Genomic DNA, 27,126 nt, shown 5'->3' on the forward strand with positions numbered 1-27,126 from the left:
GATGTGGGTTCAAATCCTACCTCAGAAACTTCCTAGCTGTGTGACTCTAGGCGAGTCACTTCCCTCTCTAATTTCCTCAGGTGTAAAATGTGGGGCTTGATGCTGATGCCCTTTCAGGTCCCTCTAGCTCTCGATCGAGGCTCTTAGGGATTCTATGATGGCCCCGTGTCTAAGAACCTCTGAATTCCTATTTGGTGAGAGCCAAGGCTTCCTGGGCAGGAGCCCAGGTGACAGGCCATCCCGACCCACCTGCCATTTCTCAGCTGTCTGTCCGGTCTTTTCTTCACTGATGGGGGTCTTTATCCTTTACCACCCTGGTTAGGCAGAAGGCTAGCTGTGCCAGCTCCTGTTCAGTAGTCACACAGAAATGTGAACAATTGTCCACTCAGAAAGTAGTGACAGAGCCAAAACAGATGCATGTCTGGTAACTTGGTGATGAGTCCCTTCCTATGGAGCTAGGTTATCTGAAAGATGCCAGCTGTGTGACCCTGGGCAGATCACTTGACTTGTTGGTGCCTCAGTTTCCTTTCAGGCAGTGTTGTAAGAAATGTCCTTATGAAACGTGGCCCATTCCCTCCAAGTCTTACAAGACTTGGCCCTTCTTCTCTGCTGCTGCCTGGGCTATGAGGGCCATGGAGGATTCAGGTACTACTTGAGCTCACTGCTCACTGTCAGAGGCATCATTGCTTTAGTCTGTCCTAACAAGTGGAGGAAGAGCAAGTGTCTTCTGTAAAAATACAGGGGCTGGAAAGTGTTTGGGGACCTGGTATTAATACAGGACTTTTTTGGATCTGACTTGTTCCAATGGGCAAACTCTTTGTTTGTTTAGTATTAGGGTTTTCTTTTAGGGGACAATTTTCTCTAATAATAACAAAAATACCTGACACATGGCAATTTAAGGTTTTGAAGTGCTTTATTCATTAATTCAGATTCTCACAACAACCTTGTATGGCAGGTATTTGGAGGCTTTATGGTCTCATTTTACAGATGAGGAAACAGGCTAAGAGGTTAAGTGACTTGCCCAGGGTCACATAACTTGTAAGGGTCAGAGGTGGGATTTGAGCCCGAGTCTTCTTGACTCCAAGTCCAATTGGCTCTTTGCCCTATCAAATTCCCTTAAGCTGCCCTCTAGAGCAAAGGTTCTTAAACATTTTTGTGTCCTGAACCCTGTAGCAATCTGGCAAAACTATAAAACCTCTTCTCAGAATAATGTTTTTAAGTGTATAAAACAGAACACAGAGGATTACAAATGAAACCAAAGATTACTTGAAAATAAAAAATGTAATTTTTTCTTATCCAAGTTCATGGATCCTTGAAATCTATCCAGAGACCCCTTAGGGGTTCATGAAGCTGAGGGTAATGCCCCCTGCTCTAGAGGATGGGCATACTTGGGGCCTTGGTCCTTTTCTTCATTGCCTTACTTGCTGTGGTCACCAGGGCAACTTAGGGACTGTGTTGTCATTGGGCCCTTTTCTACATCAGGAGATAGAACAGTGGGACCAAGATGGCAGCACATCCCAGCACTCATAGTCATCATGGTTGGCACTGATGGAGTGCCTAACAGTTATGAGGCACTCAACAGGGATCATCTCATGTTGAGCCTCCCAACAACCTGAATAGTATTATTTCCATTCTTGGGATGCTGGAGAAACTTGCCTAAGATCACACAGCTTATAAGAAGCAGACACGAATATGGAAATTGGACCTATCTTCTTTAATATTAGCAGAGACAAAGGAAATGATTTCATAAGCTCATTTTAGATATTGGTTAATGGATCTCCAAAGCCACAACTTTCGTCAGCAGTAGCCTGGTGCTGAGTCCCTTTATCTGTAGGTTAAGGATGCATGATGTATTCTAAAAAATTACAAAGATTAGAGTAAATGATATTAAATAATGTATTTTCCAGACTATTCTATAACTTTATGGATTATTCTATAAATAAAAAGGCAAGTTGACTTAGGTGTATCTTGCCAAGAAAGTTTCTGAATCAAAGGCCCATATCTACCTTGTTGTCTTGTCCACAAGTCTGTCTTTATTAGGGAGGTCGAAGTGATGGCTGATGGGTATTTATATCAGAGGTGTCACACAGCCACAAAACTCCTCAACCAGATTAAAATGTAATTGGAAAATGTTTAATAAAATAAATTAAAAACACAACACAACACAGATACTGTTAATCTGTAATTTCTTATGTTAATATGTGAGGCAACTAGGTGGCTCCGTGGTTAAAGCCCTGGTGCTAGAGTCAGGAAGACCTGAGTTCAAATCCAGCTTCTGATACTCACTAGCTGTGTGACTCTGGGCCAGACACTTAACCCCTGCTTGCCTTAATTCACTGGAGAAGGAAAGGGCAAACCACTCCAGTATCTTTGCCAAGAAAACCCCATTTGGGGTCTCAGAGTCTGACTACTGAACAACAACAACAAAGGCAATTTGCACAGCAGGGATTGTTTCTATTTGAGCTTGGCACCTCTGCTATACACTGTAATTTGAGAGTGAGCCATATTTTGGGCGATGGGCCAAACCTTTTATGGCAGCTGTGATAGTGCTAAATGTCCTTGGTGGGGTGCCTCTCTAATAGGCAAGGTGGCCCACTGCTGTGCTAAGGAGCCTGGAGATAGTAGCTGCCTGCCCCATCACTTCTAACAGCCTGTGCCTCGTGGCCTGTTTCACCTTCATATCTCTGGTTATTTTTCTGGTACAGACACTTGGGGCCAGCCAGCTTGTCTGCCCACCATTGCCTTCCCTGGCTTGTTCCCATCCCTGTAAATGCCACTCCCTTTCTTAAGTGCCTCCTTGCTCTTTTCCCATCCCTTCTTCTGAAACTTGTTCAAAATTGACCAATTCCAGGAAGGCATTTGATAAACCCATGTTTAATTAAACTCGGTTCATTGGTCTTTAGCTTTAGCAAGCTGAGGGAGTCTGTTTTATGTAGCCCCGTTGGTTTGCAGATGAGAAAACTGAGTCCCAGGAAGTTAAATTTACTTACTCAAGGTCACACAGTTATTCAGTGACAGAGCTGTAATTTGTGTCCAGGTTCGTTAACTCCAAATCAAGAGGTTTTTCAGTTACCCACACTGCTTCCTCAAGCAGAACGCTGAGGTTATCCGGAACCCCTTTGTCCGACCACAGAATGCCCTCCCAGTGGAGTCACTATGTGTGCCTCTCAGCTAAAGGGACCCATGGTACTACACCTCCTTCTGGATAAGTCTGGGTGTGGGAGGCATTCTTGCTGTGGCTCAGAAAAGAGAGTGTTGGACAAGATGACCCCTAAGCTTCCTTCCAGCCCTGGCTCTGGGGTCCTATCATCCCTATGTACCTACTAGCAAATTGGATCAAAAAATGGTTGCTTAATAAACATGGGATTGTTGATTCTGAATGTCACTAGTTTAGCAAAGTAGACTTTTCAAAGGGAAAAATCTGAAGTGTGTACCTTGAAGACTTCTTTACATTGAGTGGATTTTACATGTTCTTTTCCAAATCGATGAACAAGAGACCAAAAATGACTTTTTACCATCTTTTCTTACAAACACTACAGGTGAACTGAAAGAAATCAAACAAGACATTTCTAGCCTGCGTTATGAACTCTTGGAAGACAAGTCCCAAGCAACAGAGGAGTTAGCAGTTCTGATCCACAAACTCACAGAGAAGCTAAATCCCAGCATGCTGAGATGTGAATGACTCACGGGTCTGGGAGTCTCTTGTTGACTACAGCACATACACGGGCAATAATATTTCTAACAGATACTTGTGGGCGGCGGGGGGGGGGGGGGGGGGGGCGGGGAGATGTCAATTTTTAGCATAAACTGCCTTTATTATGTGACTCTTTCCTTGAAAGCTAAGACTTTAAGATTTGATTTGTTCAGCCCATCAACACAATGATCTTCTTTTAATTGTCTACACTGATGTTTTTACATTTTTAAAAAGTAAGATAGCATTTTACTAAAAAGTCCAACTGTAGAGGGCTGATCAGGGGAGCCTGACCAGCTGGATGAAGGTATAGTGGGATCAGCCTTGGTTTGCCATTTTGGATTGGATCTCCCTTGGGAAGGCGTGAACTTGTCTATTGTGTGACTTGTGGAAAGAGTGCTTAGAAGAACTTGGAATCCTGGGACCTGGGGTCGAATCCTGTCTCATCCATTTACTCTAGCTGTATCCTTGGGCCATTCATTTTCCTGTCTCAGTTTCTTCATCTATAAAATGAGGGAGCCAGACTAGATGACCTCCAAGGTCCTTTCTGGTTCAAAAAGTCTGTAGTGGCTAACTATGATGACTTTATTGAGAAGACTGAGGACCGCTCCTGAACTCAAGTCTTTGTGAGTCTTTAAGGCCCTGTGATTAAGAGGGATTAAACTTTCATGGGTGTAATTTGATTGACTTGGGCTATGAATCTGAGCTGCCTCTTTGTATTAGGCAGAAAGAGAGCGTTTAGTCTGAATGTACGTCTTCAGAGGGATCCAGACAGAGTCCAAGCCAGAGAGATGAGAGCGAGCTAATGTGAATGAGAGTGGGAGTGCAGTGTTTCATACCCCCAAGATCCCCAAAGGAACCAATCCTCCTTCCTCAAAGTCCCAGGGAGGGCATCTATGGAGTGGCATCCAGCAGGACACACCCTCAGTCCCATCATGGAGGTGCTAATGAGCATTTTCACACTCGCATGGGAAACCAAAATCCCAAACCAAGGCTCATTTTCTTGTAACCGCATCAAGTTGATCAGCCTCGCCTAATCAGCTCTCTATATTCAACTATTACCGATCATTTTCCTTTTTTTCACAACTGACCCTTCAGCATTTGCACTAACTGGTTGGCCAGAAAAAGAAATAGCCCAAACCATACCTTCCCTTGCAGCAAGTGGTCCAAAACTATTTCTTTGGAGAATCGTTGAAGTACACATATATAGGTAAATGAGGCTCAGGTACACTTACTGACACATTTTTTGGTCTGAGAGTATGGATGTTGCCTTTGAGTCATGAGTCAGGAGTTTGATAGCAAGAAGATGTATTGTGCTGTCCAAAGCAATGAACACTATTATGTGCTTTATTTGTGTATCTGCATATGCAAGTTGTACATTGTGTCCTTTCTATCTTAGATTTCCTTTACCTTTGTTGAGGTCACGTGAATTTAGTCCCAAGTACATTTGCACGGGGCAGAGACTTTATTCTCAATTCTCTGCCAGGCTGACACCTTATTGCAGGCTCTTCATTGCTGCCTCTGATGTTTAGAGCTCAACAGTAATAGTCACACTTCGTGGGCTTTGAGTTTTGTAAGCGTGTTTTTTATGCAGAGAAATCATGCACTTAAAATGAAGAGCAATAAAAGAAAAGCCCGGGGTGCTGTACAGACCAGCTGGGTCCTTGTCCCAGAGCTTCGAAGATGCTGCAGTAATACGGCTGGATGTTTGTGCGGCCAGCAGATGTCACCAAGGAGCACAGAATTGGGCTGAGGAGGATGTTCCCCCTTCTAACGGAAGGGAATAGGTCTAATGGACCACGCTTGCCTCTGCCCATACGTCTTTCCAGGGGTGGGAAACCTGCAGCCTTGAGGCCACATGTGGCCTTCTAGGTCCTTGGATGTGGCCTTTTGACTGAGTCCAAGTTTTATAGAACAAATCCTTTTATTAAGGGGATTTGTTCTGTGAAGTTTGGAATCAATAAAAGGGCCCCACTTGAGGACCTAGAGAGCCACATGTGGCCTCGAGGCTGCAGGTTCCCCACCCCTGGTTGGCTATAGAGATTACCTTTCCAGTGGGAGACCCTTCTTTCCCCTTCCTCATCTCTGGAAATTCCTGGGAGAGCAAGGTAGAAATTGCCTGATCTATCTTTATTCAAAGCTTCTGGGGACAAAGATAAACTCCAAATTTTAGACCAGGGCAATGACCCAGAGGTTTTCAAAGTTGTCCTTTCTCCCTGTTCTTTCTAGGAGCTTATTAATGAAGATTATTAAGAAAAGAAAAGCAAAAGCTCAGAGCCCCCAGGTTAGTGACCTCTAGTTGCCAGGTCAAAGATGGCCTGTAAAAATCTTTGTATTCAAATGGTCACTGCAGTCCCCCCACCCTCATCTTTGTACCCAAATAAAGACAAAGGCATTTTAGAAATTGTATCTTGATCTGAAGGAAACCAGATCTGAAGTGCTAATAAAGAAATGAGGAATAGTTTAACAAAAGGAGAAAGAGATTTAGCATCTAAACCTCCACCCTTTCAGACAGAAAGGAAGAGGAAGAAAAAAAAGAAGACAATTTACCAACAATTGGGTTTCCTCAGGAAAGACCAGTCTCTTTCTTCCCAGAAGGATCCTTATGAAATAAACAGTTCTCAGAGCAATAGGTTCCAGAAGCTTAATGCTTATAAGGACAGTCCCCATGCCAAAGATCCTCCACTGCTGCTGCCACTGTAACCACCTGCTCTTTGTCCAGGCAGTCAAGACTTTCTGGGCCAACCTAACTGGGTCCCTTCCTGTCTAAAACTATATAATCAATCCTGTCTCTTCCCAAGCTGAACAAGGAAAGCTGTCTCTGAAACACTGAACTACATCTCCCAGGGGCCCCCTGAACGGTCTGCTATATCTTCTGGGTGATCATTGGCAATCCTGTCCCCAGGGGACATCTGTGTCCATCACCGCAAATACCTACTGAGAGATGTTTTCGTCTAAGCAAATGCTTACAGTCCAGCTTTCTTGGTTTTTGGTCTATACCTGCAGTTTAATCTCCATAGAGAATTCTCTGATCTGTCAGAGTCAGGACTGCATTCCAGAGCTTTCCAGCTCCAAAGCTGTCTCTCTTTCCACTTCCTCTTCAACTATAGAATTAATATAGAAACTGTTACATTTGGATTTGAAGTCTATCCGAATGGGATTGGATACTTCTACAATGCCTCAAACTCCAAATATTGGAAGGCTATCATAAGAAATGGAGGTTATATTTCTATTTGCCACAAGAGAGAAGAAATAAGAACATTATGTGGGAGCAAAGGGGTGAACGGTGGGGTTGCAGAGAGGCAGATTTGGGTCCAGTGTCAGGAATGACTTCCTGACATTCTGAGCTGTCTCAAAGTGGAGTGAGCTGTCTCAGAAAGCAGTGGACTTTCCCTCCTCCCATTGGAGGTCTTCAAGCAAAGGCTGGGTATATTGGAGGAGGGATTCTTCTCCAGATAGAGGTCGGACCACATGCCCTGTGAGGCCCCTTCCAGTTCTGAGATTCTGGCATTCCATAAAGAGTTGAGTTTCAAGCCAATAAGGCATCCTAGCACAAGGATTTGTACTTGTAAAATGTATCACCAAAAAGTGGGGAAAGACTCAGAAAGACTTCTGCCAGCTAGTTTAAATCACTTAGAGATTTATACTCTGGAACATGAGTTTCCTCTCCTCCCCTCCCCACCCAAGCTGTTCCCATAGCACTCTCTTAGGAATGTAAATTGTAATCCTTTTCTTCTTCCTCCATCCAGATGAAAAAGCCCTGTTTGGATGGCAGAACCCAACACAGCTTCCCAGATTCAATGACATCAGCTAGCATGTCCTGGAGATGCTCATAACTTTTCAAGTGATATGATTTGCAGTTTCTACCTTGCAAACTTTGTTTCTATTGACATTAAGAAAAAAAAATCCCCTTCATGCTGTACCAATAGCATATTCATTCTAAAAGCTTTCCAAATTTCACATGTATTTTACAGTTGAATATTTGATGTGATGCCTCAGACCTTAATAAAAGACTGAATATTTTTCCTAGTGTTATGTGTTAATATCCACTTATATGGATTGTGACAAAGCATGAACTTTTGGTACTGTTTAAATCCAGAAATCCCCTGCTCTGCAGTCTCAGGACAGGCCCCAGCAGTCAAAGAGAAATGCCTTTAGCTACCTACCTCCTGGCATTAGATTGAATTGTAAGGTACTTGAGGACAGGGGCTGCCTTTTGCCCTTTTTTTTATATTCGTAGTGTTTAGAACAGTGCGTGGCACATAGTAGGCGCTTACTAAACGTTTATTGGGCAGCTAGGTGGCTCAGTGGATAGAACACCAGCCCTGGAGTCAGGAAGACCTGAGTTCAAATGTGGCCTCAGACACCTACAAGCTGTGTGACTTTGTCAAGTCACTTAACCTTGTTTGCCTCAATTTCCTCATCTGTAAAATGAACTGGAGAAGGAAATGGCAAACTACTCTAGTTACCATTGTCAAGAAAACCCCAAATGGGGTCACAGAGAGTTGGACACAATGGAAAAAATGGTTTAATCACTACAAATACTAAGGATCTGAATATAACTTCCTGGCAGCCTAAGTGCAAAAAAATGCAGGGCCTAACCAGTCACCTCCTCCTCCCTTCTGGGCAGTCTGTCAGCATAGGCAGCACAGAGGCAGGGAAGCTATGCCCACCTGAATCAATGTTCTCTCCTTAATGAACATCCTCTCCCTGCTATGAATAAGTTAACCTCCCTTTGGTGATTTCTAATGATCTACAAGTGTTTCACTGCATTCTAAACTCAAACCTGACCTACCAGGTTTTCCTGAGTCAGGGCTGGCTTATTATGCAGTATTAAAAGTAAAAAAGGAGAATCCACAATGAAGAGAAAATAAAGGAGATTATCAGAACCTATTTTTTAAAATTATGTACAAATAAAAACCTTGAATATGTGAACATTTACAAAAATACAAAACACCTTGATTGATAGGATAAGAGATATATCATTTAAATAACCCAGTCTCAGAAAAAGAAATTGAAAAACCATAAATGCATTCTTCCCCCCCAAAACTAAGAGCAGATAGATTTAAAGGTAAATTTATCAAACGTTCAAAGAAAAATACAAACTTTTAAAAAAATAGGAAAAGAGGGGCAGCTAGGTGGCACAGTGAGTGGAGCACCGGCCCTGGAGTCAGGAGGACCTGGGTTCAAATTTGACCTCAGACACTTGACACGCCTACTAGCTGTGTGACCTTAGGCAAGTCACTTAACCCCAATTTCCCTGCCTCCCCACCTCCAAAAAAAAAATAGGAAAAGAGTGGATGCTACAAAATTCATTCATGGATAGAAATAAAGTTGATACCTAAACCAGGGAGAGACAAAACAGAGATAGAAAACAAAATTAATATAATAATGAATATCAATGTAAAAATATGAATAAAAATTAGTAAAGCTATAAGAAGATATTTAAAATAGTATACACTATGACCAAGATGGATTTATGCCAGGGTTGGTTCTAAATTTGGAAAACTACAAACCCAGTAAGGCATACTAAACTTTTAAAAAAATAATCACATGATTATATCTGAAACCAGAATTCAGTTTGCTATTAAGAGATATATAGTCTTTCCCCACCCTGGGGAAAGGGTTTATTCTGTGGTTTATACTGGACTGAGTGGGGTGATGCCGAAGAAGCCTCTCTGGTCTCTTCACCAGTTATAACTACATGGCTGGTACCATGTAGCCCAGTACTGCCAAAATTCTGCATTTAGATCCTCTTTTTCCCTGGACTGGGGATAAACTATAAATCTCGTAACAGTCTAAGTCCCAGTTTTGCAACAACAGAAAAAGAAAAAGCTTTCTGATAAACTATGATATTCATTTCTTTAACAACAACAAAAACCCTAAAAATCGCGGGAATAAGTGGACCTTTCCTTAATACAGCAAAGAGTATCTTTGAATAATCATTGCTCAAGGTTGGGATGTGCCATTATAATAAAAATGATATTACTAAGATAAATGTACTTATTCAGTACCATACCAATCATAGAACTGGGGGAAAAATAAAATTCATCTAAAGGCATCAAAAGTCAAGAATCTCAAGGTAAATAATGAAAAAAAAAAGTGGAGAGGAAGCAGGCCTCGCCATTCCAGATCTCAACTTTATTAGAAAATGGTAATCATAAAAACTATAGGGAATGTGTTAAAACTAGGAAAAATGATAAATTGGGCAGATTGGGTACACAAGACCCAGAGGGAATTGAGCATGGTGGCATAGTGTTCAGTAAACCCAAAGATGCCAATTACTGTGATAAGGATTTAGTATTCGACAAAAACTGCTGGGAAAATTGGAAAGCGGTCAGGCTGCACGAAGATTTAAGCCAATTTGTTATAGCATGACCATGATAAGTTCCAGATCGGGTACAAAACCTAGATTTAAAAGATCACATAACAAAAAGTAGAGGAATAGGGGAAGAGATCCCTTTCACTGTTATATACAAAGGAACAGCTCTTGACCAAGCAAGAGGGATAGAGAAGATCACAAGGGATAAAATGGACCATTTTATTGCATAAAATTGAAAAGCTTCTGCACACATAAAACCATTATAATCAAAATTATTTATGGAATGATGGAAAAGGTTAAAATCTTTGCAGCTTCTTTTTCTGGTAAAGTTTTTTTTCCACATTAAAATTTGTTTTAACGGTCCAAAAATTCTGTGACAGATTTTTTATCAAGTTGTTTCCATTTAAAAATTACAGATTTTAAAAATGAATGCCTCAAAACTGCCATGAAACAAATGTCCAGAAAAAAACACAACCATTCCTTTCTTCCTGAAGCTTTTATGATTCATTGTAATCACTAACCAGTCTTTTACTATTAAATGTCAATGACCAATTGAGACAAACAGTTCTGAGACAATGATTAAGACTGGGGTGGCTGCTGTTGGACAAAATATTCATTTGGCCTTTGGGCCTTCTGGGCAGATTTAGTGACCTGGCCTACTGGAGCAGCCATCTTGTCAACTGCCTTGATGACACCAACTCTAATGGTCTGCCTCATACCATGAACAGCAAAAATGACCCACCCCGGTCTTAATGGAGGATTGCTGGGGAAGCTCCACACATGGGCTTGCCTGGAACCACGCCGACAATGGCAGCATCAGCACATTTCAGGAATTTGGGGACATCTTCCAGCTTTTTACCAAAGCAATTATCAGTCTTCTCTTTTGGTAAAGCAGTCTTGCAAACAATGTGAACTGTGTGACAGTCTGGAACAGGGACATAGCCAGCACTGATTTGGCCTTGACAGGACAATGATCTGGGTAGTGAAGCCAACAGCTTCAGTTGGTGGTTCATTTTTGCTATCACCAACAACATTACCATGATGGACATCTTTGGCAGACACATTTTTTGGGTAAATTATTTTTTATTTTTTCCAATTACATGTAAAGATGGTTTTCAAAATTCATTTTTTTTATAAAATCTTGAGTTCCAAATTTTTTTTTCCCTTCCTCCCTCATCTCCCCAAGACAGCAAGCAATCCGATATAGGTTATACATGTTCACTTCCTGACAGATGACAGCTGTGGGATGAGCCATATACAGCTTTGGATGTGGCTATGTGTGGACTTGTATTGTTTTACTATACTTATTTATTACAAAACGGTTTGTTTGTTTTTAATTTGGAAATACGAAGGGGAGTAAAGGGGCTAGTGATGATGGTGATATAAAAAAAGAAAAGAAAAAGTTTATTGAAGCACTTTAAGAAATAGAGAATATAAGAAAGTTAAGAGGGTCACTAACCAATAAAAGGATTTGGAAATTATTAATTGGGTTTACTACATACTTTTAAAAACTACATAATACAGCTTTGTAGTTTCATATGCAATCCTCTGTTCTTTCTATATGGAAATGTTTGTTGGTGTTTGTCAAGTGCAGAATAACCAAAAAATTTTTTTTAAATAATAAAGGATTGTGTTGTTCAGGTGTGTCCAATTCTTTGTGACCTCATTTAGGGGTTTTCTTGGCAAAGATACTGGAATGGTTAATTTTTTATTATTATGACTTTATTTTTATTTTATTTTAAATTTTTATTATTTTATTAATTATTATTTATTTGTCAATGCTAAGAATAAGAAGCAAAACAAATTGCAATTTCACCTCCCCTAGGCATCAGGTGTTTGGTACAAAAGTGACCAGCCAAAGCTGGAGTTCCCACATCCTGCCTAACAACAAGAACCAAATTTAATACCACAGAGTCCCCTCTGCTGATTATCTCCCATTTATGTCCCACGTAGCTTGTTTGTATGTTCTTATTTGCATGTCGTCTGCCCCCTTAGGCTTCGAGCACCTCGAGGGCAGGGATTGTCTTTTACTTTTCTTTGTACCTTAGTATGTACTTCATCAATATTTTTTGAGAGATCTCTCAAGGACCTTACAGTCTAGGAGGAGGATAACTATGATACAAAATAACCCATGATAAGGGCACCCTACTTCACTATTTCCATTGACCCATGATCTTAGCGATGTGGGCATTCCCACCATCAGTGGAGATGGCGGCCCGTCTGTGTTCTTCCAAGCTGGCAATTCTTTGGCCTGTTCTCCCCTTAGTCTTCCATATGGGACCCACCCAAAGTGCTAGAGGCCTTCCTCTATTGATTTTTATTTATTATTTTATTTTTATTTATAATTTAAATTTCCAGCTGGTTCAGTGCTCTAAAGACCATCCATCTATCAGCCTCGACCTCGCTACAGCATCTGACGACCTCAATTTCTGATCGTATATTTCCTCAGTGATAAACCTTGTATCTCATCTTGATTCCTTACATGGACACTATCCATTGCTCTTTGAGTGCCTGGCTCATAGTAGGTGCTTAACAAATATTTATGGGCTTTAGTTGAATTATAGAATCTCAAATGTTTATCCTTGGAGGTCGTGATGCCACATTGTTCATAGACACGCAGAAGCACCAAATATTAAAGGGATGGGCTTCTTTTTTGGTCAGGGATTGCTAGATGTCTCTCATATAATAAGTGAATAGGGGACAATCACAGAATAACTGTGCATGCTGTGAATTGGGGACAAAGTGCTCTCACCATTCATCACACAGATCTGGAAGTAAAGCTTTTATTGAGGCTTTTCGATTTTGGGTGCTTCGGCCTTTTTGTTGTTTTCCTGGTTTCTCATCCTTTGACCCCTCCACAGATGTATAGTTAGTCCCCAGGCCCCGGTTTTGCCTCTTTGCCTTAGGAGATAAGGAGTTGCTTTGAGTCTTGAGTCACTGCTAGGGGACAGGACTAGCCCCTTTGCATTATTCCTTACTGTTGTCTTTCTTTAACCTAGGACTGTGGGCCTGGTAAACTAGTTGAAGCCTGCATGATTTTCAGCCTTTCAATTCCTCCTTTCCCTCCCCTCATTTCCTTTCGCTTGGTTGGGCACAATCAATGACTGAGGGTGGCTTCTTGAATATTGGGGCCTGGGGCCTGGGAGGTACTTGGGAAGGATCACTATGGAGGGGATGTGAAGCTGAGACCACAACCCTAGGAAGTTTCTGCCTCCTACCCTGAGCCCACAGGGTTGACTGGAGAACACTCAGTGAATGTTTGGGTTAATGCTGGTTCACCATTAACCCCTTAGGTACTTATGGAATCCACCATCTTCTTATCTTGTGAAATCTGTTGTAATTATCTCATACTTGGCATGTAATTCCTTTCTTTTCTGATCTGGTTTAGAGAAAGTGTCTTTCCTGCCATTTTGCTGGTCATATCTTCATGGTTTATGGTCAAAGAGCCCTCTCAGGTCTGGCATTCTGGTGTGGTAGAGGAAAGAAAAGCAAGATTCAATATGGAGTCCCAGGACCTTGGCCCAAGTTCTGGCTTTTAGTACTTATTACCTCCACAAATTTGGGCAAATCACTTCAAAATGAGGAGGTTGGCCTAGCTTTAAGGTTGCTTCCAGCTTTCAATCTATGATTTACGGTCTCTTTGAGCTCTGCTTCTCATTGCTTTTTTTCCCCAGCAAAATGTGAGGCAAGTTTCTCAGCTGAAAAAGTGGAGAGCCATAGGAGGTTTGAGGAAGGATAAGAAGGCTTGGAAAAGCCACTATGTTTTGGGATAATGAATTAGATTGATGTAAAAGGATTGGGCCCTCTAGGTGGCACAACAGATAGAATGCTCAGCTTGGAATCAGGAACGCTCATCTTCCTGAGTTAAAACCTGGCCAAGTCACTTAACCCTGTTTGCCTCAGTTTCCTCATCTGGAGAAGGAAATGGCAAACGATTCCAGGATCCTTGCCAAGAAGATCCAAAATGAGGTCACAAAGAGTTGGACATGACTGTAACAACTGGATGACAACAACAACAGAAGGATAGCTTTGCAGCAGTCAGTGCCCAGTTGAGGTTATGTAAGATAAATTTGTAGAAACACAGTTTCATGATTTTTTTCCAGCTTCGTTCAGCGGCACACATGTAGGAGGGATCCAAGCTGAGGCTTGGTGGGCCAAGATTGGCAATATGAGGAAAGGGACTCCAGAGAAGGGGACATTGCAGAGTTGAATTGTTCACCAAGGTGGGGGAAGGATGAGAGCATAGGTGGTGTAGGGGTATGGTCTGGGAAAGAACTGAAGGCTTGAGGGATTGGAAGTTGCAGTGTAGGTGAAGAGGGCTTGGGGTTTCAAGGTACAGGGACAGATGGAATAACAATATCTTGTGATCTAATGGCAATTTCAGAGCTCACAAACATGGGAGTGGTGCATTTGTGTTTGTGGGTAACGGGAAAATCAAGACTATGATCGTTTTTCATGTGAGACGAAGGCCACCAGGATTTTGATTCGATCCTCATTTCTCCCCTGGCTGCCCTACTTTGGGACTTCTCTGACTGACTTCAGGCCCCAGGGAGCTCATTATTGGGAGAACCTCCTCAACCTGTAAGAGCTCATCAGCCGTGGAATTGCCCTCCTCTCTATCCTCTGCCCCTCTGATTGGAGGGCGGGGCCATGAACTCCAAACCTTCGGTAAGGAGAGAGTTCAACTCAGACGCTTCTCACCTGGCTGCCCGACTTCGGGACTTCTCTGACTGACTTCTCTATCACATTGGGTACCGCCCGATCTCCTCCCCCCTTTTCAGTTCCTTTTGCCTGCTGTCTTCCCCCATAAGATTTTAAGCTCTTTGAGGCCAACCACTGTTTTTTTTTATATTTGTATTTATTTAACAGTTCCTGGCACATAGTAGGTGCCTAATGTTTGATCGGTAGATATGGAGGCTATATCTTAGTGAGAGCCAGAAGATGGAAGGAGCGGGTAAAGAAAAGATTTAATGCGAAATCAAGGTTGTTGCCTAGGCTTGTTCTGGCGCTCGTGATCTGACAAATTGTCTGGGGCTAAGGATTCTCGGTCTGGCTCCTCCTGGAGCAGAGAACCCCTCCCATCCCTGGGAGAGCAAACAGCTTTAAGGAGGGGCGGAGCCAGTTTGGCGTCGCCGTCGTCATGGAAACGGTTCCCAGCGCGGGTCTTTCGCCTTCTCCTGGGTGCCAGGGAGGCTGCGCGGACGCCTGGGGGCGGGTCCTCCGACGTGACGCAGCACGAAGCCCCGCCTTCTCCCCGCCCCACATCTTACCCGCGCTCCCATTGGCTGCGGTAGGGGCCGGGGCTTCGTGCGCGGCTCCTCCGCTCGGGTCCAGCACCTTGCCCCTCCCCGCTCGGCCACCGCCCCCGCCATGGAGCTCACCCTGAACCGCTCCGACTATTTGCAGGTGAGACAAGCGGCCCGGAGGAGCCAGGCCGGGCTACCCCGCAGCCGGGCGGCCACGCTGCTCACGGACGCCCCCCGGCTGCGGCTGCCGCCCCGGGAGGCGGGTCCTGCGGGGCTGTGAGCGACGCGGCGGCTGCCCGGGCCTGCCCTCCTCCCTCCTCTCCTCCCTCCATCCCCCTAGTCTCTCCCCCTCCTCGCTCCCTCACCTCTCCCCCATGCCCCCTCCCCTCCTTCCTCCAGCCCTCCTCGTCCCTCCCCCCTCCCCCTCCTCATCCCCCCTCCTCTCCCATCTCTCCATCCCCCATCCCTCATACGTCCTTCCCCTTCCTCCACCCTTCATTCCTTCTTCATTCCTGTCTCTCCATCACTCTCCACTTTCCCTGTCTCTTCACCCCCTCCTCTCTATGCCCCTCATCTCTCTTCTCCCTCCATCTCTCCGATCCTTACCTTCACAGGATTCCACAGACAGATCAGAAAGGAACGCACTTATTTTGCAGATGGGGAAGCTGAGGCCTAAGAGAGGGGGAAGTGAGCTGCCCAAGGTCACTATAGATTTAGCTCTGGAAGGGACCTTAGAGGCCATCGAGTCCATCTCTCTCATCTTACACTCAAGGAAACTCAGATTCTGACAGTTCAAGTGACTTGCCCAAGGTCTCACAGGCAGCAGGTGTCAGAGGTGGGATTTGAATCCAGAACGGTGCCAAGCTGTTTCCTTAGCAGGTGTAGCTTGCCTCTATGCCCCCAGCCACCAGGACAGCAAAGTTCCTCATGATAGGAGCTTAATGAGTGCTCGTTGAATTGAAGACACAATGCTTCCTTCTCTTTCTTTCTTTCTTCCTTTCTTCCTTCCTCCCTTTCTTCCTTCCCTCCTCCCTCTCTTTCTTCCTTTCATTCTTTCTTTCTTTCTCCCTCCCTTTCTCTCTTCCCTCCCTCCCTCCATCCCTCCCTCCTTCCTTCCTTCCTCCCTCCCTTCGTGTCTTGACCTAGGACTAAATCAATGGAAGGAAGTCTCCATAGGGACACTTCCTTCATGGGGGCAGATCAGTATGTGCTCTGCAGCTGAGAGTCTTTGTCTAGAACAGAGGTATCAAACGTGGAGCCAAGACACTCCCCCAAAATAAATAAAGCTACAATAGGACATGGATAATGTGAATGCATGGTTTCCTAAGTCATTATGCGGCTTTTGGAGATGCTTATATATGGTTTAGTGGCCCCAGGTTTCTATCTGAATTTGATGCCAACTGGATAAAGCACTGGCCTTGGGATTAGGAAGAGTTCCTGAGTTCAAATCCAGTTTCAGACACTTAATAGATTTTTCATTCTGGGCAAGTCATTTAACCCTGTTTGCCTCAATTTCCTCTCCTGTCAAATGAACTGGAGGAGATGGCAGACCACTCCAACATCTTTGCCAAGAAAACACTAAATGGGGTCATGAAGAGTCAGACACAACTGAACCAATTCAACAACAACACAGCTGGCCTAGAAAACTGAAAGGTCAAGTCACCTGGCCCGGACCACATAGAGCTTGTATAAATGAATGAATGAAGGAAGCATTTATTAAGCAGTATATGCAATGCACTCGGCTAAGCCTGAGAATAGTTACAGAAAAGTAAGACAGTCTCTGCTCACCTTCTAATGGAGGTAGATAATGAACCTGACAAGCCTGAGTATAAATCCTGCCCCTGATATATTCTTTGTGGCCCTAGGTATCTCTCTTAACCTTCTGTTGCTTCAAGTAACTGTGGAAAATTAAATAGGAGAACATATGCTAATCTGCGTTAATGGTGGGGATTTCCTCATAGGGATCTTCCTATTCCAATGGAAGGACCTTCCCCTTCCCAATGTACCAGATACTAAAGACAAAATGAAACAGTTCCTGCCTTCAGGGACCATACATCCTATTGGATGGGAACAGTGAGTACATAGAAAATTAAATATCAGAACTATCCAGTGCACGTATTTTTGGGTGGTCCACTAGTACCTGGTCGATTAGTTAGTCAACAGGCATTTACTAAGTGCCATCTACGTGCACGGCACTCTGCACAGCGCTGAATATGCAAAGAAAGGCAAAAAACAGTCCCTTCTCTCTAGGAGCTCCCAGTCTAATGGAAGAGACAGCATGCCAACGTTTCGTTTATGTCTGAACAAGCTGTGCGCGCAGTCGGCTGGGGACAGTCAACAGAGGGGAGGCACTAAGGGGGCTTGGGAAAGGATTCCCATAGAAGGGGGTGTTTGCTGGGAATTGTAGGGAGCCAGGAGGGGGAGATGAGGAGGAAGAGCATTCCAGGCCTAGGGGAATAGACATTGATAATGCCCAGAGGTGTGATAATTGATAATGCCCAAGAGGTGAGAGATGGGAGTGGCTTGTTCAGGGAAGAGAATCACAGGGAAACAGAGTATGTTTGGGGAGGGTCATGTAAGATGTACAAAGATGGAAGCTTAGGCAAGGAGGAAGGGCTTTCTGTAGGAGTGGTACTTGGGAGTGGAACTTTGAAGGAACTTTGGAATTCTAAGGGGTGGATGAGAGAGTGCTTTCTAGGTCTGAAACTCTGTAGAGGCATGGAGATAGGAGATGAATGTTGTAAAGGCGGATCACGAAGACCAGTATAGTGCAATGCAGAGTTGTGAAGGAAAGTTAATGAGTACTAAACCTGGAAATGTAGCCATCCCAGAGTCAAGTGGGAGCCACTGCAGGTTCTTGAGCAGAGGACTGATGTGATCAGACCTAGAAGGTTAGAGGGCCATGATGAGGACCTGAGTTAGGGTGGTGGCTGTGTCAGAGAGGAGGATCAATGATGCATGAGATATTGTAGTAATTGACAAGATTTGAGAGCTGATTGGATACAAAGGGTGACAGGAGAGTCATTGATGAGGTTACAGATCCACATGACTAGAAGGATGGGGTGCTTTTGACAGAAATAGAGAAGTTAGGGGAAAGGAAAGGCTTGGGAGGAAAGATAATGGGTTCAAAGAGATTGTGTTTGAGATGCTTCCAAGACAACCAGCTAGAGAGGTCCAGTAGACAATGGATGATGAGTGCCTGGAGCTTGGGAGGGAGGCAGGAACTTGGCATATAGCTCTGGGTGTCATCTGCTTAGAGCTGATGGGATTACAGAGTGAGAGGGAAGGTGTGAGAGAAAAAAAGAGGGCAAAATAATACCTGCCTTCCCTACCATACAGAGTTAAGGTGAGGATCCAGTGGGGGAAAATACTTGGAAAACTGCAGTATGGGGTTGGAACCTAAGAGTTTTATCAGTTGAGTTGGTAGTTGTCAGCATCATTCTTCTTGATCAATATTTCCCATATGACCCCCTACTAACTCTTGCGTTACATTTACATGTTTGCAGAGATTTAAGGAAAATTACTTTGTTAAGAAAGAATCTTTAGATTATATTATTTGGCCTGACCATTTTTTTTAACAGAAACTTTTAGAAGTATTATTGCTTGGTGCCCCTTACCAAAGTGTCATAAGCTAGTGACTAATGTCATTTACTTTGTAATTTAAAATAGAAAGTTTCTGATTTCCAGTTGCAGTTGTGTTGACTTTTGAACTTTTTAGCACGCCTTCAGGATTCTCATTATAATTTTGTTCCTAATGATATTTATGAGGGTTTCATTGTAAACCATGTAGTCACAGTTGAAATTTGCTTACCGCTAATTAAGAAACTCTCTGACTTTGGTTTTCCTAGGTAGGAGTGACCTCTCAGAAGACCATGAAACTGCTCCCAGCATCAGGACGCAGAGCGACGCAGAAGGTACTCATTCTTTCCCATGTATGACCCTGTGTGTGGCAGCCTCTGCTCTTGGGCTTGTCTCCTAAATTTGACTTAACTGAGAAATTTATTGGGGAAGGGAAATTCGGTTTTTGAAAAAATTGTGTTTCTAAAATGCTTTCTTTCCCTTATTGATAAGGTTAGCATTTTTAAAGATGCTTTAAAATTGAACATATTGCATGAATTCATTTTCCCCTATCTTTGAGAATGCCCAGGGACATAACGTGTAAGGAAACAAATACTTTCTTATATACAGCATTCAAATAAATGTGCTTGTGTGGGGAATCCGAAGACTTCAATGCTTGAATATATTTGGATCTCATCAATGCGGGCATTTCTTCCATCACTGGAGATCTTAACTGCGTTCATGTTTTTCCTCCCTAGTGATTCTTATCCACATTCTTCTGTACATTCTGCACCGAGAATCTGCCTACTGTGCTAGATTTTGTTGGCAGTAGCATACTTAACAGTTATGACACCAAGAACAGATTGTAAAAATTCCCTCCTCTTCACAACAAAATTATTTTCAGCAATACTCATGGAACAACTAATGATATTGGCCAGAAAAGAAATGCAGACAGCAAAAAGTGTCTTTTAATGAACTTTGTATGTAATCATGTGGTAAAAATGTTTTTAATTAAAAAATAAATATTATAGTGTTAAAAAGAAAAAAGGAAAAAAACTTTTTAATTACATTTTTTTAAAAGAGAAAAAACTTACACCTACATGTTGGTCTGTTGCAGTAATGAACATTAACATACAGTTTGTTTTTGAGCCTTAACTTCTGCAGATTTGTCAGTAACTTCCTCAAAATTTATTCATATTTGTTTTCAGTAGACAGTAGAGCCAGATTTGATATTCTGTCTTCACTCATGGTTGATCAAAGAATACTTTTTATTAATTTGAATTTCAAAATGTTTCTTTCATATGAAGCAACAGATGTACAAAGTTAGAAAAGATCTTAAACATAAGGATAAGTTTATAAAGAGACTTATAGAAATCCCATTTCACAAGTAAATTTAATAAATTTAATTTACAGTAATATACAGTAAATTTATTTCACAGTAAATTTAATAAAGCTGAAATGTCTGCAAAAGACAAAGTTTAGGCACTTACTAAATTGTACCACTGATGTCGTTTTATTTTCTTGATTTGTTCTTTAGTTTTAAAATACCAAGAGTTAAAAATAAGAATAAATTTCAATTTTAAAGATGTTGTACAAATTCAGTAAAGTATTTCATATATGAACCAAAATTTGCCTATACCAAACAAAAGATATAGTGCCTTGCAGTTCACACATTGTCTCACTGTTTCAAATACAATGACAGACAGAAGTAACTCAGGCTCTCCTTTGTCTTTACAACTGCTGTGCTGTGTATCTATGGTTGTTTATTTCGAATCTGCTATTTAGATGCAGGAATGTAGAAGCACAGAAGTTGGAGACACTGAATGTACCATTCTGAACTGTGACAAACAGGGCCTTGGGTATTGGGGACCTTCTCCTGATTAACTTCCTTTCAGAATGCGATGTTTATTATTTTAAAATTCTCTACAGGCTGTGCAGCCCCTCATTGCCTGCACCCTGGGAGGACCACTCACTCTTCACCGTTGGTGCTCCAGATCCTCTAGGGCTTCTTACATTTGGTGGATACAAGTGGGACACTGGCCGGCCATGACTCATCCCTTGCTTCTGCCCCATGATGGGCCCACCTCGTTGTCTGAGTGTATGTCCTCGGTGACACCCTTTCCACCACTTTTGGGTGTTTGCTGTAATTGGACATGGGTGTCTCTCTTTTGTTGAACTTTGGGTCACTTGTAAAGTCTTCAGAGATTATGTGTCCCAAGCTTCACAAGTATGCAGCATCACCAGGAGCCCACTTGAAGATGATTTTCACACAACGGAGTAATCTGGGTTTCTTAAAAACTCCGTGCAGTTTCCCAGATGCCACATAGCTCACTCTTCCTCCAGTTCAGTTCTAGAGCCCACTCACTGTCCATCTACCATGCTGGAAATCAACCAATAAACAAGCATTTATTAAGCACATACATAGTACCAGGCACTGTGCTTAGGAACTGGGGATGCCAATACAGAGAATGAAATAGCTTACATTCTAACAGGAAACATAACGTGTACATATGGAAGTATCTACTAAATAAATATAAAGAGAATAAATACCAGATAATTGGGAAGGAGGGCACCAGCAACTGGGAAGATGAGGAAAGGCTTCATGTAACTACGGAGGGACTAACTCAGTGGCTGCAGTATGCCGTAGTGTGGGAACAGAAACATATGTTTGAAATTCCACAATTCAGACTGGGCAAACAATGCGTAAGTTCAAGGCGCTGCTCTTCTGAGCCTTGTATTTAGTATTCCCTGAAGCACTGTCTTTGGGAATACACAAAGCAAACAAAAACCCACAATATGGTTCAAAGAAACTGCCTCCTTCATATTGATCACATTTTCGGTAAGGGTACAGCAACATCTCTCTGGTGTGATTTGATGAACAAGATGGATTTTTTAATGAAAATGTGAATTCAGTGATTTCTACAGGGTGGCTGATTGTTCATTAGTACAGGAGCAGGATTTTTAAGCAATTGCCAAATGATGCCAACAGGATTTACATAGAAAGAAGTCATCAGACATTTTGGTGATGGAGGCATCCTTTTTAGCCCTCCAGGAAAGAGTGCTTAGTTTAGTCAGATAACTCGAATGCAAATCTTGTCTCTGCTGCTTTGGACAAATCGCTTTACTTCTCTGAGACTCAGTTTCCTCATCCATGAAATGAAGGGCTTAGGCCAAAATAATTAGAGGTAGCTTCTATCTGTAAATCTGTGATCCTATAATATCACTTAGTAAAGTAGTGAATCAAATTTAGTGCCAACCAAAATGCCACACTTCATCAGGGACAAAATTTTAGCATTGCATATTATGTCTCTTTGTCTCAACACGAAACATTGCTTAAACCACTACAGACATATGGATGCCTCTTATATTATTAAAGAGTGTCAGGAGAAGATAGACCACAGCCATCTGGGGTAATCCTTTCTAAGGGATAAGCTCTGGAAATTCTTATGGGTGTTTGGAGGTTTAATCTGCCCTGCTACAATTTAAGACAACCTACTCTTGTTCTGCTCCCACTTGGAGAACATCTAGATACATACCTCCTTACGATACATATCCATAACCTTTCCTCCTACGTCTAGTTTTATAATCCTTTGGGTTTTTGTGTTTATTTTTTCTGGATTCTCCAATCTGTACAAATCCAAAGTAATTTATGCACTGAGTATAGTACCTTGCACAGAGTAGATACCAAGTAAATATTTGTTGAATAGTAAAATACAGTAATGTTTTTATGCATGAGTAATCAAATGTAAAAAGTGACTTTATCCTGTTCAATTTGTTGAAGGTGGTCGTTGGAGATCAGGATGGGGTGGCTACATGTTTTGGCATCAAAAAAGGGGAGGCTGTGGTAAGTGGAGCACTTTGGAATGTGCTTTAGAGAGAGAAATGCTCTCCTTACATTCTCTTATACTTAAGCTTAAAAAGTCCTAAAATGAATATCTTGATAATAGAGATAATGTTTAAAAAAATTAAAGAGAAAATTCGTTTCAGACACAAATACTTTCACTGAATAGGCTAACAGCAGATAGCTTGGAATGCATTTGCTTCATAAATAGCTTAGGAAAAGTCATCGCCACTCATAGTTGGGAACAAAATGCACATATTTTCTTGTCTTATAGACCCTTAAACTTAGATATACCTTCGATTAGCATTAGAGGTGTTTGGAGAAAAATAACAGTGGGAGCTTAGCTGTAAGGCAAAATGAGAAATTACTAGATATCATTAAATGTGCCCTTTGTGCTCAGCCCCATACTAGGCATTGTGGGAAAGAGAGGATAGAAGACAATTCCAGGAAATTACATTCTGGCTGTATAAATGTGAAAAAACCTGAAAACAACATAAGATAATATACATTTGAGTATTATAGACAAAATCTCTAGGGCTTCAGAAAGGAATTCATTTGCTTCTTGGTCTTGTGAGCCTGATCTGTTCCATTTACCAACTTTTCTCTTTTGTTTTTTTGTTAAAACAAGTATCAAATAGGTTTTTTGGTTACCACTTTTTTTTCATTATTTCTTAAGAGGTTCTAAACCTTTCATTCCTCCAGATTGTTATTTTTTGTAGGTCCATAAAATAATTTTTGGTAATTTAATTAGTGTGGCACTGGATAAATAAACTAAGAAGTTGTATCATGTTTATTATATTGGCATAACACAGTCTATGTCTGTTTTTACTTTTGCCTTGTCTGATGTCACAGTGTTCATCTCTGCTTTTTTGAATTCACTGGAAGCCCAATAAATTCTGCTCTAATCCCTCCTTTTAAATGTATGTGGATTTTTGTTTTTAAAGTGTGCTTCCTCTAAGTAACATATTGTTGGACTCTGCTTTCTTACCCATTTTCCTACCCTTCTATATTATGTGGGTGAGTTTATACCATCCACATTCTGTGTTACTATTGCTAATTATATTTGTCCCTTTATCATGTCCTCTTATACTCCCCTCTTCCCATTTCCTCTATATAAAGAAGAATATGGTAACACAAGAGAAGTATGATCAGTATTAGTAATGAGTAGTTGAAGGAGCCTGATCCCTTTCTCTTTACTGCCTATCTTTACTGAGTCCAGAATTCTGATGACTAATTCTTATATTTTCTTTCTCTCCTTTTGATCCCCACTTCTGATCTCTTGTCCAGAGTTAAAGTTTGTTTTCCTTGTGAATATTCCTTCCTTGACTCGGTCCTTTCGTTTAAGCCTCCTCTCTTTTCTCCTTGTCCCCACCTGTCTCCCTGTTGAATTTAATATATTTCTTTACCAAATTGTGTGTGTTCAACCTGCCTTTGTCTGGTTCAGATATGAGTGAAGTTCCTGAGCTACCTCGCCATCCACCCTTTCTTCTCTGTTTGTATACTCTTCTCATGTGGCACATTTAGGAGAAATCACAAGTTCATCCCCCTTCTTCCTCATTGTTCTCCAATATATTCCTTTTTTCCCTCCCTTTCCTTTCCTCTCTTCCTCTCTAGTGTACAACAGATTCCCAGGCCCTTGACTTTGCCTTTCTTTCTTTTCTACCTCTGTGACCATAGAGAGAGGGATTTTCAAGGGGCAGTCGTCTCTCTTCCCCTTATTAGAGTAAGCCTTTATACATCATCTAGCATTTTCCAGTTGTTCAAATATATTTATCTTTCTAGGTTTCTCATTTCTCCTTTGTTTGCATGTCACAGATTCTACATAGTTCTGGTCTTTTTATCAGGAATGCTTGAAATTTCTCTATTCCATTAAAGTCTTATTTTTTTAACCTGGTAGGATTACACCTGTTTTTTGCCATTATTTTATGTGTGTATGTATAGAAAGAGGCAGTGGGGCATGATTTGTGGAGCCTTAACCTCGGAGTCAGGAAGGCGTGGGTTCAAGTCTTGACTCTGATACGTACCGGCTGTGTGACCCAGGGCAGGTCACTCTGTAGGCTCAAGATTGCCAAACTTCCTCCATGGATAAAGGCATAGCTTTGTCCCTGTCATATCACACACACACACACACACACACACACACACACACACACGCACATGTAAACATGTATACGTCCAGACATATAGTATGTATATACATGCTTGTGTATACGTATACACAAAGTGAGGCAGATGCACATACCTGTACTATGTATATTTGTATATATTATATATGACTACAGTGTGTGTATGTATATATACATATACACACATACACATATAGACATGCATATATATATATATACACATATATGTGTGGTACTTAGGTACTTGGACTCTTTATGGCTGCTTGTAAAAGATATATATATATATATATATGTATATACATACACACACATATTTTACCTCGAAGCTTTGAGTTTTGGCTATGGTGTGCACATGCACACCTGCCTGCGTGCGCGCGTGTGCGCGCACACACACACACAGCTATGAATTGGTATAGTCATTCTGGAAAGCAATTTTGGATCAGGCCTAAAGATTCACTAAACTGTTTATATTCCCTTTGACCCTGCAAAAAGAACAAAGAAAGGGGAAAAGGACTTCTACGTAGAAAAGTATTCATAGCTACTCTTTTTTTTTTTTAATGGCAAAGAACGGGGAACTAAGGGGATGCCTGTCAGCTGGGGAAGGGCCGAACAGATCATGGAATGATGAAAGGGACAGTTTAAGAGAAACCTGGGGAGGTTTCTTTGCCCTGATGCAAAGTGAAGGGAGCAAAACCAGGAGAATAACACTGGAGAAACACACAGCTCTGAAAGATGGAGAATTCTGGTCAGTGCAGTGCCCGAGAACATGCTACATGCCTTAGCTAGAGGGGTGATAGAGTCAAGGTACAAAAAGTGATGTACATTTCTGGGATGAGGCCAGTGTGGGAATTTGTGTTACAAGAGTTTTGTTTTTCTTTTTCAGAAGGCAGAGGAGGGGACATTGGTAGGGAGAGAAAAAACAAACCTGTTATTTGAAAAAAAAAAAAAGACTGATGAGATGTCAGCACAGAAATATAAGTAAATTCATAAGAGTTCTGTTTGCAGTTCTGCTCTGAAGGATAATCCTGTGTTAGCAAAAGTAAAGTTAAATTCTGTGCTATTGGTCTAGGTATCAGAGGGTTTAAATTCACATACCTTAGCTGACAGACAGGCCCCAATGACTGTGAAGGCTTAAGGAAGGATTAATTCAAACAAACAGCTTATCAGAGGTGATATTTTTCAAGATCTAAACAAGTCCCTTGTGAATTTGCTAGTTGACCTTACCTGTTCTATATTAACAGTACTTGGGCTTTAGCTTTGTGAAATATACATGTATAATAAGCGCACTTATTTGGATAAATAACTATTTAAAGAGCATTTAGCAGAAAAGAGTGCTAAAAATAGAAATGAAATTTTATCTGATTGTGCTCACTAAAGTTCTGTACTTTGCATGTGATTCTCAGTGTTCTTTAATGACAAAAAGGAAGATTTTTTAAAGGCTTTTTTAATTATTTCGCTAATGATTTTTACAGCCGGTGTTCAAGACTTTGCCAGGGCTGAAGATTGCACGGCTAGAGCTAGGAGGAGCACTTAACACACCCCAGGAGAAGATTTTTGTGGCTATGGGCTCCGAAATCAGAGGCTTCACAAAGAGGGGGAAGCAGTTTCTTTCATTTGAAACTAACCTCACAGAAAGCATCAAAGCTATGTATGTTCATTATTTCATTTATTTTTAAACATACTAGGTCTTCTGGCAGGCTGAGGAGTTTTTGATCAAACCCTGTTTCTGAATAGATTACAGTGGTGTTCTGGGGCCAGCCCCAAGGCCTGCCTTCCCTCAGGGGCACAGTGTATAAGCCAATGCACTCCTTGAAAGATCTGATCCTCAGTTTTATGGTTTTGATAATCTTGCATTTCCCACTTGTTCCTCTGTCTTCTTTGTAAGAGCTGTGCAGACTTTTTTTTTTTTTAAACAAAGAAATGGAGTCAGGTTAAAAGAAAAACCCAGACTTTGGGCATTTATACTGGTTTGCTGCCACCTTGTTCCATATTAACTTTTTTTTGACAATAGGGCCAGCCTTATGAATAGGTGACCCCCTACTCATGACATTTCATGGGAGTCAGAGAAGATCTCTTCCATATTCCATCTTACACAAGGCTTGAAGCCTTTGGATTTATTCCTTATAAAATATCCAAGTTAAGCTGGGAGGGGTGGCACATTGAGCCGTAAGTACTAGTGAAAATAAGTCAAACTCTTCCAAAAAGCAGGATTTTCTTGGGGGTGGGATGCAGGGGCATGGAAAAGTAGAAGGCACTGGGTCCCTGAAGGAGATGCCACAGCGAGGTGATGAAGCCAAGGGCCCTCTGGCCATCCTCTTACTCCTTAAACATTAGACTGATGC

General features: G+C 41.8%; 2 protein-coding genes across 2 annotated transcripts in view; both read left to right on the forward strand.

The window, feature by feature from the left end:
• Positions 1-3,682, forward strand: part of TRPC3 (transient receptor potential cation channel subfamily C member 3) — an 87,785-nt gene extending 84,103 nt beyond the window's left edge. Inside the window, exon 12 of the mRNA XM_036763997.1 lies at positions 3,540-3,682. Within this exon, the coding sequence (XP_036619892.1) occupies positions 3,540-3,682 (143 nt within the window). The remainder of the gene's footprint in view (positions 1-3,539) is intronic.
• Positions 3,683-15,280: 11,598 nt separating this feature from the next.
• BBS7 (Bardet-Biedl syndrome 7) overlaps positions 15,281-27,126 on the forward strand; it is a 50,060-nt gene continuing 38,214 nt past the window's right edge. The window contains exons 1-4 of the mRNA XM_036762276.1: positions 15,281-15,419; positions 19,108-19,173; positions 22,599-22,661; positions 26,257-26,432. Of these exons, the coding sequence (XP_036618171.1) occupies positions 15,384-15,419; positions 19,108-19,173; positions 22,599-22,661; positions 26,257-26,432 (341 nt within the window). The 5' untranslated portion in view covers positions 15,281-15,383. The remainder of the gene's footprint in view (positions 15,420-19,107; positions 19,174-22,598; positions 22,662-26,256; positions 26,433-27,126) is intronic.

Source organism: Trichosurus vulpecula, chromosome 6 (genome assembly GCF_011100635.1).
Source record: "Trichosurus vulpecula isolate mTriVul1 chromosome 6, mTriVul1.pri, whole genome shotgun sequence".
NCBI classification, from domain to species: Eukaryota; Metazoa; Chordata; class Mammalia; order Diprotodontia; family Phalangeridae; genus Trichosurus; species Trichosurus vulpecula.